Below are 15,977 nucleotides of genomic sequence, written 5' to 3' on the forward strand. Positions count from 1 at the left end.
TAAAAAACGCATACGGTTTACTTTTTTCCATACTGTTCCATCCGCTTTTTTGCCATACAGTTTTCTTTAGAAAAACGGATTGAAAACATTATGGCAAAAACGTGATGTGAACCCAGCCTTACATATCAGGTATCTATGTGTAAAATGGAGGATTTATATTAACAAAGGTGATCTTCGCATATTTTCTACCATCCTCATACACATTTATTCCATCCTGATTGGTTGACAACAGACATTATCTTTAGGAGACATTTTACTGCTGTGATGTCAACACAATCTATCACAATTTTTTTTATATAGCACTGCGACACTGACTTATTTGAATTATTAAATGTTAGGAATATTGGTACTATTATTTTTGCTACCATGAAGTGCTAAAAGTACAACTTGTTGCTGTTCTATATGTTTCCTATCTTGATTTTTAATGTCTGTCTAAATCTTGCATTTTGTTTGAAAAACTAGTTATGAACTCGAACATAAAATTTAGTTTTCATTATTTGAATACATCAAGATCAAAGTTTCTTCCTAGTAAAGAACAGAACATGCGGTATATCATGATTATGTTGTGTTCCAAGTGTGAGAAAGTCTTCTCCATTATTGTAACATTATAGCGGCATCAAATGACTTCTCTTTTATAAGATAGTTGTGTTTTATGTCTTTTGATTCCATTTTTTTTATTGTAATATATGATGATATGGCATCAAATTCAAAGCTCCTGTTGATTTATTTTATTTATATGTCAGTTTCTTTTATATGTAATAAAAATAAATCATGTAAACCTGTAACTTTAAATATGCACTCGACAATGATCACAAAACTGTGCTTTTCAATTTTTATTTATTGTTAAATATGGAGGGACCCTGTTGTATTCTGAAGTCTTTGCTCCATATTTTCTGTGGTAAACTCTTTTATGATGAAGAAACATGAAGAATTCTACAGCTTTTTTTTCTCTTTCTACATGTTTGTACAGAAATATTTATGTGTATAGTGACACATTGTTGACTGATTGTCCATAATAAATATCAGAATTGTTCTCTTTTATCCACTAGGCAGTGCTGGCACACCGGTCACTTACAATGAAAATGGAGATGCCCCTGGACGCTATGATATTTACCAGTATCAAATAATAAATAAAACAGCAGAATATAAAGTTATTGGACACTGGACAAACCAGCTACATCTCAATGTAAGTAATACACTATATGCAACCTCAATTTTTGTCAGTTGAAATATACCACACATTCGAAAAGTCTAGACCCTTTTATTTTTAACTTTGTGTTACGTTGCGGCCTTGTGCTAATATGAAAAAAGTTCCCCCCCCCAGCAATTTGCATACAATATCCTGCAATGAGAATATGAAAACAGAATTTTAGACATTTTTGCAAATTTATCAAAAAGAATATTCAAACCATTTGCAAATTTTCCACAACAGATTTTATGCTTTTGATTTTCTGCTGCAGATTTTTTTTTGTTATCTTTTAATATAGATTTTTTTAACTCTACATTTATTTATTTTAATAGACTCCAATAGACTCTTAATAGACGCACACTAGGTCAAAAAAATTCAATACATAAAAATCAACATTAGCACAAAGGTAACAAACAACAAAAAAAATAATCAGACAGTCCCAATACCAAAAATCCCCCACTCTCTTCCACTTCTCCTCACCCCTGAAGTAAATTTCTATCGACACAGAATCAGGACCAGTAACACAAACAAAAAAAATAAAAATAAAGACAAATCAAAAAAAAAAAAAAAAACTGAATTCTACCTCAAAAATCTGTAAATCCAATTTTCCCCTCAACAATAAATGCCAGGGGTGCCTGTTCTGGGGGGGGGGGGGAAACAATAACACAGCATATATTCTGGATACCGCATGTCTCAATGGGCCTACCTCTAATCACATAGACTCCAACTCGTTAGCCATGAAGGTAAGGGAAGATAAAGCAGAAAGTGATGCAGGTAGACAATCCTCCATGGTCCCAACGGACATGGGTTCAAATTGTTCATGTACAAAATGTTTGACACAGAATTTACCCGCTTCTATCCAAGCCCAGAAAAACAGATTTTCCAGACACGGAGGAAATGAAGGGCCCCTCAATATTGGCATCATAGAAGAATTAGCTGGGAACAAATGAGCCCGCCCCGTGCGATCTGAACATACCAACAATGTGGGACCGATAGTAGGGTGTGCACGCAAAGAGAGTAAGTCAGAAAGAGAACACAAAGGTAAGCACAGAAGAGGGATTTTAGTACATGATTGCTCCAGATCGACCCATGGCTTATCACGAGCATGCCTGCACCAGTCAACCACCTTAGCTAACAAAGCAACTTTTTAATATGATCGCATATCTGGCAGACCAATCCCACCCACTGACTTTGGGCGGCAGAGCATTAACCTTTTCAGTCTCCCCAGATTAATTTATTTTGCAAGGAATCAAAAGCACGAAAAAAAAAAGAAGGAATTCTTATAGGGAGGCACTGAAACATGTATAAAAATTTTGGTAAGATCATCATCTTAAACACCTCACATCTGCCAAGCCAGGTGAATGTCCCTTCCGCCCATGCTGTACAGCAAGATTGTACTTCGCGCATTAATGGGGAAAATTCTGCTAAAACAATTTCCCCAGATCATCCGTAAGATGTACCCCCAAATATTTAAGAGCCTTTTTAGACCAGTGAAATCCAAAACCATTTCGCAGTGTGGCAACCACTTCCACACTGAGAGACACATTCAATGCCTCCAATTTGAAATAGTTTATCTTAAAGTTTGGGAGCCTAGAAAAACATTCAAGTTCTTTCATAAAGACTGGTATTGAAAAAGGGAAGGTTGTCAGCGTAAGCTGCCACCTTATAAGCTATACCCTTCACCTGTATTCCCGCAATGTCACTCGACCTCCTGATTCGACACAAAAATGGTTCCAAAGTGAGAATAAAAATCAGCGGAGACAAGGGGCAACCCTGTCTGGTGCTGTTATGAATTAAATTCCCAGATAGTATGCCGTTCACCCTGACGCATGCTGTAGGAGCAGTGTATACGGGCAAGACCCAATTTAAAAAATTGGGTCATAACCCCATAAATCGAAGTGTGTCCTCTAAAAAAGAGTCCAATTGATGCGATCGAATGATTTTTTGGCGTCTGTTGACAGTAACATTGTGGGAATATCAGCAGATTTTGCGACTTGAATCAGGTTACTCGCCTTGGTGGTGTTTTCGCGTGCATTTCTTCCCGCCATAAACCCCACCTGGTCAGGGTGATAGACATCACCCATAATGATAGGGGATAAGATGTCTAGGGGTGGAGTACCCCTTTAAGCAGACATATTATTTGCATATGACAATGACCCACAGCTCATAACGTAGATGGAAGGCATCATACCACTCAGCTACCTACAAATAATAAACCCCCCTACAAAAAAAAAAACACACCCCGCATATCTACATAAATATGAACCTCATTTAGTGGACAAATTATTAACATAACACAAAAACCCACAACTTATAAAACATATGAGAGTACATTACACCAGTCACCTGCTTGAATATATTATGCCCTTCTACCCTGTAAAAAAAAAATATAATAATAGAATCCCCCCACCCCCCATACACGTACAGTGGGGCAAAAAAGTATTGTCAGCCGACAATTGTGCAAGTTCTCCCACTTAAAAGAGATGAGAGAGGCCTGTAATTTTCATCATGGGTAATCCTCAACTATGGGAGACATAATGAGAAAAAAATCCATGAAACACATTGTCTGATTTTTTAAGAATTTATTGTCAAATTATGGTGTTAAATAAGTATTTGTTCACCTACAAACAAACAAGGTTTCTTGCTCTCACAGACCTGTAACTTCTTCTTTAAGAGTCTCCTCTGTCCTCCACTCATTACCTGTATTAATGGCACCTGTTTGAAATTGTTATCAGTATAAAAGACACCTGTCCACAACTTCAAACAGTCACACTCCAAACTCCACTATGGCCAAGACCAAAGAGCTGTCGAAGGACACCAGAAACAAAATTGTAGACCTGCACCAGGCTGGGAAGACTGGACCTGCAATAGGCAAGCAGCTTGGTGGGAAGAAATCAACTGTGGGAACAATTATTAGAAAATGGAAGACCTACAAGACCACTGATAATCTCCCTCGATCTGGGGCTCAATGTAAGATCTCACCCCGTGGTGTCAAAATTATCACAAGAATGGTGAGCAAAAATCCCAGAACCACACGGTGGAACCTAGTGAATAACCTGTAGAGAGCTGGGATCAAAGTAACAAAGGCTACCATCAGTAACACTATGCCGCCAGGGACTCAAATCATGCAGTGCCAGATGTTTCCCCCTGCTTAAACCAATACATATCCGGGCCTGTCTGAAGTTTGCTAGAGAGCATTTGAATGATCCAGAAGAGGATTGGGAGAATGTCATATGGTCAGATGAAACCAAAGTAGAACTTTTTGGTAGAAACTCATCCCGTCGTGTTTGAAGGAGAAAGTGTTGCATCTAAAGAACACCATACCTACTGTGAAGCATGGGGGGCATCATGCTTTGGGGCAGTTTTTCTGCAAAGGGACCAGGACGACTGATCCGTGTAAACGAAAGAATGAATGGGACCATGTATCATGAGATTTTGAGTGAACACCTCCTTCCATCAGCAAGGGCATTACAGATGAAATGTGGCTGGGTCTTTCAGCATGACAATGATCCCAAACACACTGCCCGGGCAATGAAGGAGTGGCTTTATAAGAAGCATTTCAAGGTCCTGGAGTGGCCTAGCCAGTCTCCAGATCTCAACCCCACAGAAAACATTTGGAGGGAGTTTAGTCAAGTCCATGTTGCCCAGAGACAGCCCCCAAACATCACTGCTCTAGAGGAGATGTATGTGTAGGAATGGGCCAAAATACCAGCAACAGTGTGTGAAAACCTTGTGAAGACTTACAGAAAACATTTGACCTCTGTCATTGCCAACAAAGGGTATATATTGAAATAAACTTTTGATATTGACCAAATACTTGTTTTCCACCATAATTTGAAAATAAATTCTTTAAAAATCAGACAATGTGATTTTATGGATTTTTTTTTCTCATTATGTCTCTCATAGTTGAGGTATGCCTCTCTCTTCTTTTTAAGTGGGAGAACTTGGACAATTGGTGGCTGATTAAATATTTTTTTGCCCCACTGTAATTATTACAGTATGGTAAAACAGTATAGATAAAAACATTTAGAAGTTAATGTGATAAAATAAGTGATATTTATAACTTCATAAAAGTATAACTTCAATCCATAAGCATGAAGAATAAGTAAAACCTCTCTATATTAAAATAGAGGGCTAAAGTTTACCCTATGTGTGACCCATATAGGTTTAGGATGGGGGAAGAGTGAGATGTCTGCGGCAGCAGGAGTTACACCTCAAGTGCGTCTGCTGGAAGAGTCAAAGTGGAGCAAGGTGAAGCTGGTATTAAGTGGAACTGGGCAGATGGCGGGGGCTATGGAAAACTCTGCGGTCTGTGATGACCTGGCTCAGGGGATTGCTGGCATAATTTCCATGGGAAAGTGGATGGATTGTGATGTTGGGCTTGGTTTAACTAAAGGGGCCTCAAATGGAGATCTAAATGGGGCCAGCGGCTGTATAACTTTGAGGGGAGCCAGTTACAGGGTGCTTCTGTTGGCCTGTCCCGAGCAGCAAAAGGACAGAGACAGAAGGCAATAACTGACCAAAAATCCCTGCTGGGCTCCCCAGCTGTGCGTGCAAACCCCTGTGTGAACACTCACCCCCTTGACTTTACTGGATGGAATAAGGTAACAGCTCAGGGCCCATTGGAGATAGGATCTCTGAATTTGGATGAGGCCCCTGTTAGCTGTGATTTCGTTGCCCTCTACACCCCCTGAAGTGCAGTCCATAGACCCAATAAAACACTTACTAGAATCATCAACAGCTGAAAGCACTGATACAGGCTCTTCCGACCAGACAGGAGTTGGAAATAATTTAGAAACATCCCACCAACAGGTATTTATGGAAATGCAGGCTGGTATTGATTGTCTAGAGAATCTCTCTGCAACTAGTACAGCTACCATGGAATCACTGTCAAATAGAGTGCCTTAGAGGGCCTTAGCTACATTTCGGCCCTTGGAAGCCTCCTTCGTCATTGATAGGGTGCATCGGGTATCTCGCTCTTACCTGGCTGCCCAGTAGGGCCCATGAGATATATTATGCCGCCTCCATTACTACAGCTGCACCTCAATGGGGAGGGTACAGCTGTGCTTGGGGAGAAGATGGCTAGAAGGGTGAAGGAGTGTTTAAACTAGGGACTGGGGGGGGGAGGTAACCTACAAGATAAAGGGGAATGATAGTGTAGATAGAGAGGGGGGACTTATTAATGTACCTGGTTGTGGAGCGGAGGGAGGGGTTAGAATAGTTAATAGGCGTCATAGGAAAAAAAACATACACCATTGAATTGCATGTTGACTAATGCAGTGGGTATAACAGAGACTTGTGGCAAAAAACAAAAGTAGCACGGCACTGCACTGTCCCAGTCTGAGGATATGGATAATAGGTGGTAGTGGACTCCTTAATGTGCTAATGGTGGTGCTCAGATCACAGATAGAAGTTCATATGCACTTGAATGAAGATGAAGAGAAAAGATCGGCGACTCACCACTTGTAGCTTGCAGAATTTCTTCTTTATTAAAAAATACTCACAAACATGTAGCAGGGAAGAGATGGTAGTGGGGGGACACTGGATGGCGACCAAGCTCCGTTTCGCACAGACTATGCGCTTCCTCCGGCCATGTTTATCATACCTAGACTGTGGTTAAATACAGATGCGTAAGGTGTGCTTCCAATCACAATGCGGGACACGAATCATGTGACCCAATGATGTGGATGGAGGGGGAGTGTCACACTTACAATTAGAAGCAGGCAGCCAAATCTGTACGATCATTTATTCCCAGAGCTCCCGTCGCGTCAGTCTTGATAATCCATAGAGTTTCTGCGCGCAGGAGCATGAGGCCAATACGATCGTATCTACTTGTCTGTATTTTCTGTAGGCCCAGGAACTGTAGTGTCTCTGGGTTATTCCCGTGGGTCTCTTTGACATGTGCATTAAGGCGCGTCGCTCCTGGCCTCCCCATCCGCATTGCATAAAAATGCTCTTGCACACATATGCGGAGCTGCCGCCTTGTTTGCCCAATGTAAAAGAACCCACACGGTCAGATAATCGCATATACGATATTTGTAGTTCTACTGGTAATAAGCTCATTAATAATGTGATGGACAGCCCCTAGTCTAATGTACTTAGTTTCTCGGCTGAATTTACAAAAATTGCAATTTTTGTATTTGTAGTTGCCTGTAGGTAGCAAATTTCCTAACTATCTAAGTTTTTCTGAGCTATTTTTTATGTTTTTATGTTTATTTTTGTTCAGGGTTTTACCTATAGTGATGTTTCTCCTGTAGGTAATACGGGGTTTTCTCATAGCTACCTCCTTTAAGTCGTCGTCCGACTCTAACAGAAACCAGTAGAACTACAAATAGTGCCCGTGTGGGTTCTTTTACATTGGGCAAACAAGGTGGCAGCTCCGCATACGTGTGCAAGAGCATTTTTATGCAATGCGGACGGGGAGGCCAGGAGCGACGCGCCTTAATGCACATGTCAAAGAGACCCAGAGACACTACAGTTCCTGGGCCTACAGAAAATACAGATAAGTAGATAAGATCGAATTGACCTCAGGCTCCTGCGCGCAGAAACTCTATGGATTATCAAGACTGACGCGACGGGAGCTCTGGGGTTAAATTATCGTACAGATTTGGCTGCCTGCTTCTAATTGTAAGTGTGACACTCCCCCTCCATCCACATCATTGGGTCACATGATTCGTGTCCCGCATTGTGATTGGAAGCACACCTTACTCACCTGTATTTAACCGCAGTCTAGGTATGGTAAACATGGCCGGAGGAAGCACATAGTCTGTGCGAAACGGAGCTTGGTCGCTATCCAGTGTCCCCCCACTACCCTCTCTTTCCTGCTACATGTTTGTGAGTATTTTTTTAATAAAGAAGAAATTCTGCAGGCTACAAGTGGTGATTCGCCGATCTTTTCTCTTCCTCTTCATTCAAGTGCATAACAGAGACTTGGTTGGAAGATGGCTGTGACTGGGCGGTCAACACACAGGGTTATAGTCTATTCAGGAAGGATCGGACAAAACATAAAAAGGGGAGGAGTTTGTCTTTATGTAAAGTCAAGTCTGAAGGCCGCACTGCTGGAGGATATACTGGAGGGAAACGAGGAGTCACTATGGGTAGAATTATATGGAGATAAAAATAAAAAAAATTCTGATATGGGTTTGCTATAAGACACCAAACATAATAGAAGAGGCAGAAGATCAATTACTGAGGCAAATAAACAAGGCAGCAAATCAGAATGAGGTGATAATAATGGGGACTTTAAAGGGGTACTCCAGTGAAAACCTTTTTTCTTTTAAATCAACTGGTGGCAGGAAGTTAAACATGTTTGTAAATTACTTCTATTAAAAACTTTTAATCCTTCCTGTACTTATTAGTTGCGGAATACTACAGAGGAAATTCTTTTCTTTTTGAAATGCTCTCTGATGACATCACGAGCACAGTTCTCTCTGCTGACGTTATTATAATAATGCTTTATTTATTGTTGTCCTTAGTGGGATTTGAACCCAAGTCCCCAGCACTGCAAGGCAGCAGTGCTAACCACTGAGCAAACATGCTGCCCTTAGCATACATCTGCTATGCATACAGCAGAGATGTCAGCAGAGAGCACTGTGCTCGTGATGTCATCAGTGTTCCAAAAAGAAAGGAATTTCCTCTGTAGCCATTCAGCAGCTAATAAGTACTGGAAGGATTAAGATTCTTTAATAGAAGTAATTTACAAATGTGTTTAACTTTCTGCCACCAGTTGATTTAAAAGAAAAAAGGTTTTCACCGGAGTACCCCTTTAACTATCCTGATATAAACTGGGAGACTGAGACCAGTGAATCTCATAAAGGAAACAGGTTTCTGACCATAGCTCAAGACAATTATATGTCCCAAATGGTGCAGGACCCGACCAGATGGGGCGGCCTACTAGACTTAATATTAACCAACATATCTGACAGAGTAATTAATGTGCAAGTAGAAGGACACCTAGGAAATAGTGATCATAATATAATACATTATAACTTGTTCTGCAATAAGGGAACCTCGCGGGGGGCCACAAAAACAATTAACTTTAAAAGTTTGATCAACTCAGAGAAGCCCTTAACAATATAAAATGGGATAATGTCCTCAAAAACAAGAATACTGACACTAAATGGGAAACTTTTAAGGATATTTTAAATTCTCACGGTAAGATGTATATTCCTTATGGGAGTTGAAGGGTCAGGAATAAAAGAAAACCAATGTGGATGAATAAAAATGTTATGAGGGCTATAAATGACAAAAATAAAACATATAAACTCCTAAAACATGACAGCAGTGAAGAAGCATTAAAAAGCTATAGAGAAAAATGTAAATTATGTAAATAAGCGATAAAAGCCGCAAAAATGGAGACAGAAAGGCTCATTGTCAAAGAGAATAAAACTAACCCCAAAATATTCTTTAACTATAGAAATTTCAAAAAGGTCAGGACTGTATCTATAACAAGGGGGCATCCTCTATGTCTTGAGGAAAGAAGGTTTCTACACCAGATCAAAGTTACTAGAGGAGAGCTGAAGACTAAGATGTGAAAACACACAAGCTGTGGAAAAATAAGGCTGGGTTCATATCAGGCGTCCGGCACAGTTTCCCTCCAGTGTGCACCGGAGGGAAACTGATGCAAGAACTGATCCCATTCATTTGAATGAGACAGTTCACAATCATCCACACATTTACTTAGTATTAAAGAGTGTTGTCTCTTTAGGACAACCACTTTTCATATGCCTCATAAAGTAATGAGAACATCATGGAGGGACATCCTACAAAAGATGGGCCCAAACTGCCCATGTATTACACACAGTTGACTGAATGAAGTGAGGCCTACTGTTTGACTCCAATGGATTTTGTTTGTGTGTATGCTAATAGATTTGTCTAAATATAACATAATAACATATTGGGGTGGATACACAACCCTGTGAAATATTGCTGGCATGGGTCAAACAGATGGGGATGATACCAAACAGATCAACAATCCAGCGTCTCAATTTTGCTGCTAAATAGTTAGACACACTGGACGACATCGGACAGAGGAACATAGCCTTCTGCGTTCCCCTTTCCGGAGTCCAGAAACATTGGATGCCGGATGCCATACAACTGATGAGCGTTATGGTATCAGTTGCATCAAGATCTAGGCTGAGTTCACCTATACCGGATGCCGGACATATGTAAACCCAGCCTAACTAAGCTACATTTTCAATAAAGATATATGGAAAAATGTAGTTTTTTTGCCCCCAAAATAAGTATGTATATTGCACTAATAAAATCACATGTGAAACTGTACCACAAAGCTTTTTTCTTAGAACTATTTACTATAATGCCAGAACCACAACTATGGCAAACCCACAATAAAATTCACTTGAATTTGCATAGCCACTTTGTGTGAAGGTTTTGTACAAATGTGTTATTATTAAAGTAGAATATTGACAATTGATCATTCAGTTTCATCAATCTGGTACATTTTTTACACACTTTCCATATTATAAGCATGTTAAAATAAAGAAATAATAATTCAAAAAAATAACACTTTTTAATTTTTTTTGGAAATGACTACAATTTCTCAATACAAACTGTTGTACAATTGTACAAGTGTTTGTATCCAATTTATTGAAATGAGATGAGCGTTTCCTTGTAAAACGAATCCCACTTATTCAAGCCTCTCAGATTGCAGTACAGGTCTCATGAGGTTTTAGAATGCTCTTGTGCTCTTTTCATTTGTAATATAATTAACCATTATTAATTCAGTACTTTACACTGTGGGAGAGGTAACTTTTAAGGATTCCTCTCATACCATAAAGATAAAGCTATTTTAACCAACTATAAGTGCTCCCTTATGACTGCAAAAGCCATTAAATATGCATCATTAAAATACTATATTGAAGTTGACCAGTATTATTTTACACCAAATGATCTGCAGTTATCAATGACTCACTGTAACTACTATACCCTTTACTTGAGATCCACTTTGTTCTAATTATGTATTAGTGCTATTAAACTACAATATATAAGTTTTGTTCTTTTATAAGGGTATGCTAATGTAAAAATGGGGTTGCCTGTGCTGTTTGGGCTGCTTAAGGTTTTCTATATATACTTTAGTGTTAAAGTAAAACTTAAAACTAGTGATAACTTCCAACTTTCAAGAGATGGAGTAGCACAATAGAAAGTAGTAACATGAAGTAAACTGTATGATTTAAAGTGCCTGGGAAATGTCATCTCACGTACTCCAGGTCAGACAAAGAGGAGTGAAGCGATCAATCCTGGTACTTGCAAGGTCTTGAAGTACTTCTGGGCCCATATATTGAGGGATATCAATAAAGTTATATTGTTATAAAATACTCTTTGTGAGCATGGAAGTCCTTCCATTCCTTGCAGGGGGGTGGGGGGTAGCACTGATAGCTCAACACCTCCTTGTCTGACCAGGAGTCCATGAGATAACATCTCCCAGGCATGTCAAATCATACACTTGGGAACCCCTACATGGGAACCGCATCAATCCAGAATAAAGTAGGAGTGGCAGCAGGAACCCATCTGTTTTACTATATGTCTTAAACCAAAGCTTGCCAAAAGGTAAGCAGTTAAAGGGAATGTGTCACCAGAAAATGACCTATTGTTTAAATCATGTTTGTGTCCCACAAATATTATCGAGTCCGTAAATGGGGTCCTTACACCTGAATGCGGTACTAGCTATCTAGTTTTTTTTTTTTTTTTTTTTTTTTTTTCCTTTTTTTTTTGTATTGTTTGAATCAAGTTTTTAAGTAAAAAAAAATTAAGAGTTTTGGGGATTTTTTTTCTCAAAGTTTTCATTTTACTATCATTATCTGAAATAATTCTGAAATCTTACAGTTATAATTCTCGTCACTATTAAGCCTAAAACTAAACTCACACTTCCTGTTCTGTACAGATCTCTTTTCAGAAGTGTCCTCTTAACATCACAGACATGAGTACAGTAAAATCTGACACCAGTGGATAGATGAGACAAAAATCTGACACCAGTAGATAGATAATCAAGTAAATTGGGGCACACTGGCACTCTATTTTGCTCTCATAAAGCAGTACTAAAAGATTATTCAACAGCAATTTATACCAGTGATTTATTTTTTATTTTTAAGAACATTCACTCATCATAAAAGAACATAAAACATAAAGGATAATACCATAATGTGTACAATAGAAAACGGGTAGACACAGTGACAGTACAAGTTACCATCAACCATAACTCTGTTACCTTCATTGTAGATTTTGTTTCCTTTTAGATGACAAAACTATATTCTTTCTAACCCCATTTTAAACTGGAACTTTTACCAGTCCTATTAGACTTTTATTAGTCATACCAGACACAGGCAGCCTGATGGTTCTACACTTGATTTGTACACATAAAGGACAGTTCAGGCAAAATTTAAACGGTACTCCATCCCTAGTCATGTTGTTCTCTATCCAAAAGATAGAAGATAACATGTCTGATCGCGGGGGACCTGACCGCTGGGACCCCCCTGAGATATCCGTGTCGGTGCTGTGATGTTATGGTCTTGGAAGCCTGGGGCTTCTGTGATTTTGACCTCAAGTCATGTCCCCTCCATTCATGTCTATGGGAGGGGGCATGATGGCTAGAACACAGCCATCACTCCTCCTCCCATAGACATGAATGGAGGGGGCATGGCGGCTGTCGCTCTGTGCACCGGATGACTGGGGGTCGCGGTGGAGATTTCAGGAGTCCCCAGTGGCCAGACCTCAACGATCATATATGTTATCCCCTATCCTTTGGATGGGGGATAACATGTCTGGTAGAGGAGTACCCCTTTAGAGACTATAATGCCTAGTGAAGGTACATACATTTTAAGTTTTTGAGTGTTCTTTAAAGGGGTACTCCGATGGAAAACTTTAGTCTTTTAAATCAACTGATGCCAGAAAGTTAAACAGATTTGTAAATGATTGAAAAGAATGGAGAGGCTCCTGTGGAAAGTTTCACTAAATGACCTGGGCAACTCAAACTGACACCTGTACCTACGGTGTCTGAAAAAAGGGCTACTAAATAATAAAGATACGTGAGGCTCAAGGTCTCTGGATAAGGAATACACTTGTTTATTAATATCAAGATAAATCAAATATTTATTAATTAATTTATATCAAACTGATAATCCAGGATCACAGGGCCCTTGTAAATCCACGGAGTCAGAGAGATTTAGATATAAATATAACATATAAAATCATAAAAATCATAAAAATTCATATATAGAAATTCATAAATATAGAAATAAAAATATAAATATAAATATATATATATATATATATATATATATATATATATATATATATATATGTATAAGACCACTGGAAATGATAGAAGCTAATTCAAATCAGCACTCTGGATGGCATTGGGTGTGTCATAAAATTATAGATAAATGTCTATTAAAGTGCCATTGCAGTCCTAGAAGAACATCACAGTCTTTCACACTTATAGAATATCTTTCGATTGTAACAGTTAAGTGGCAATTATGTAATAATCAGGTATCCGTGACCTCAGACTTTTCCAAAGCAACAATGTTTCTTATTTATCATACAGAGCAATTGTAGGATACTGTATTCTTTAGTTCAGTAGCACTGGTTAGTATAATCAAATACCGGCAATTTATTCAAACTATGCGCATAGTATTAAAGTGGATTTATCTCACCGGTCCGGATGCAATATACAGATGTATAGTTACCGCTCCTTGCTTGTCCTCAGCGATGTTTGGCAGCCGTCTGCCCCTGCTCTCTGGCCTGAGAGCGCACCGCTGGAGTCTCCGCCGACTCGCATTTAAGCGGTGCTATCGGATGGTGGGCAATGTACACAGGGGCTGCAGTGCTTGCAAAGGCAGGTATTCCAGGTGGCATCCTCGTGCAGGTAGCGCGCACTCCCGGTCTTTGACCGCGCGCTCAAGGAATAAGTTTGTAAGTCTCTGTCCGTGTAATAGCTGGTGGTTTCTATGGACTGCAAATAGTGATGGTTAAACAAGTGGTCTTATAAGGCTCTTAGGGGGGTCGCCGTTGCCGTCGGACATTCTATAAGTGTGAAAGACTGTGATGTTCTTCTAGGAATGCAATGGCACTTTAATGGACATTTATCTATAATTTTATGACATACCAAATGCTATCCAGAGTGCCGATTTGAATTAGCTGCTATCATTTCCAGTGGTCTTATACATATATATATATATATTTTTTTTATTTCTATATTTATGAATTTCTATATATAAATTTTTATGATTTTATATGTTATATTTATATCTAAATCTCTCTGACTCCGTGGATTTACAAGGGCCCTGTGATCCCGGATTATCAGTTTGATATAAATTAATTAATAAATATTTGATTTATCTTAATATTAATAAACAAGTGTATTCCTTACCCAGAGACCTTGAGCCTCAACTATCTTTATTATTTAGTAGATTTGTAAATTACTTCTATTAAAAAAATCTTAATCCTTCCAAGTACTTATTAGCGGCGGTATACTACAGAGGAAATTATTTTTCTTTTTGGATTTCTTTTCTGTCACGGCCCCAGTGCTCTCTGCCATGTCAGGAACTGTCCGGAGCAGGAGAAAATACCCATAGCAAACATATGATGCTCTGGACAGTTCCTAAAATGGACAGAGGTGTCAGCAGAGAGCACTGTGGTCGTGACAGAAAAGAAATCACAAAAGAAAATAATTTCGTCAGTAGTATACAGCTGCTATAAAGTACTGGAAGGATTCAGAATTTTGTAATAGAAGTAATTTACAAATCCGTTTAACTTTCTGGATCCAGCTGATTTATAAAAAAAAAAAAAAAAAGTTTAAATCTAAGTGTCATGCGCTGATCCAAAGCCCTGAACAAGGCACAGCACAGTTTATATGTTTCTTAAACCATTATAAAATATGAAATTAATATTTATTTGATTCTTTATAGACAGAAATTGATACATTAAGCTGAGATATGTGGTCTGTTAATGAGATATGTGGACGGTTTAGTCCTTTGTATGCATAGTATTGTATTTTAGCAAACTACTGTTTTTAATTTCTTTTTATTATATGATAGCTTCTCATATCTCTGTCTAGACTGTCTATCAAAAAATCTACAACAAATGCTCTAAAACTGAGCTAAATGAAATTCCATTTTATAAAACAAAATAAGGTAAAAGGTTATAATATAAAAAAGTTTTAAAAGGAAGAAAAATCATTGTAAAAATAATGCACTGTGGGGAAATCTATTGCCTGCTTGCAAATACAGTTGCTGAAGGATAGCTTAGAACTCAGAGGAGGCTACGGTCTCTTTTGGGGACTGTTCAGGTGTTCAAAAGGACCACCAGATGATTGTTATTCATATTATTTGTCTGACTGCTCCTGGGCAATGTCTGTAAGAATGGGATCAATATTTATTGGGGAAAGAAGTACAGATGGCTTTCTTGAGAGCTTAAAATATGCCAAATACATCCGTGCTATGTGCAGTAATGCAATTCATCAGAAGGAAAACCTGAGCTTGCACCAAATCAGGAATCAAAACTTTAGTGAAAGTTAAACATAAAAAATTCTTGTTTTCATTTTTTTCATCTTTTTAGATACCGTATATTTCGCCGTATAAGGGTGGGTTCACACTACGTTTTCTCCCATACGGGAGCGCATACGGCAGGGGGGAGCTAAAACCTCGCGCTCCCGTATGCCTTCGTATGCGCTCCCGTATGTCATTCATTTCAATGAGCCGACCGGAGTGAAACGTTCGGTCCGGTCGGCTCATTTTTGCGCCATATGCGCTTTTACAACCGGACCTCAAACCGT

General features: G+C 38.9%; 1 protein-coding gene across 2 annotated transcripts in view; it reads left to right on the plus strand.

The window, feature by feature from the left end:
* Nucleotides 1-15,977, plus strand: part of GRM8 (glutamate metabotropic receptor 8) — a 1,218,499-nt gene that overhangs the window by 1,043,495 nt on the left and 159,027 nt on the right. For both annotated transcript variants that reach the window (XM_056573767.1, XM_056573766.1), the window contains exon 8: nt 1,050-1,186. In XM_056573767.1, the coding sequence (XP_056429742.1) occupies nt 1,050-1,186 (137 nt within the window). The remainder of the gene's footprint in view (nt 1-1,049; nt 1,187-15,977) is intronic.

Source organism: Hyla sarda, chromosome 4, assembly GCF_029499605.1.
Source record: "Hyla sarda isolate aHylSar1 chromosome 4, aHylSar1.hap1, whole genome shotgun sequence".
Classification (NCBI taxonomy): Eukaryota; Metazoa; Chordata; class Amphibia; order Anura; family Hylidae; genus Hyla; species Hyla sarda.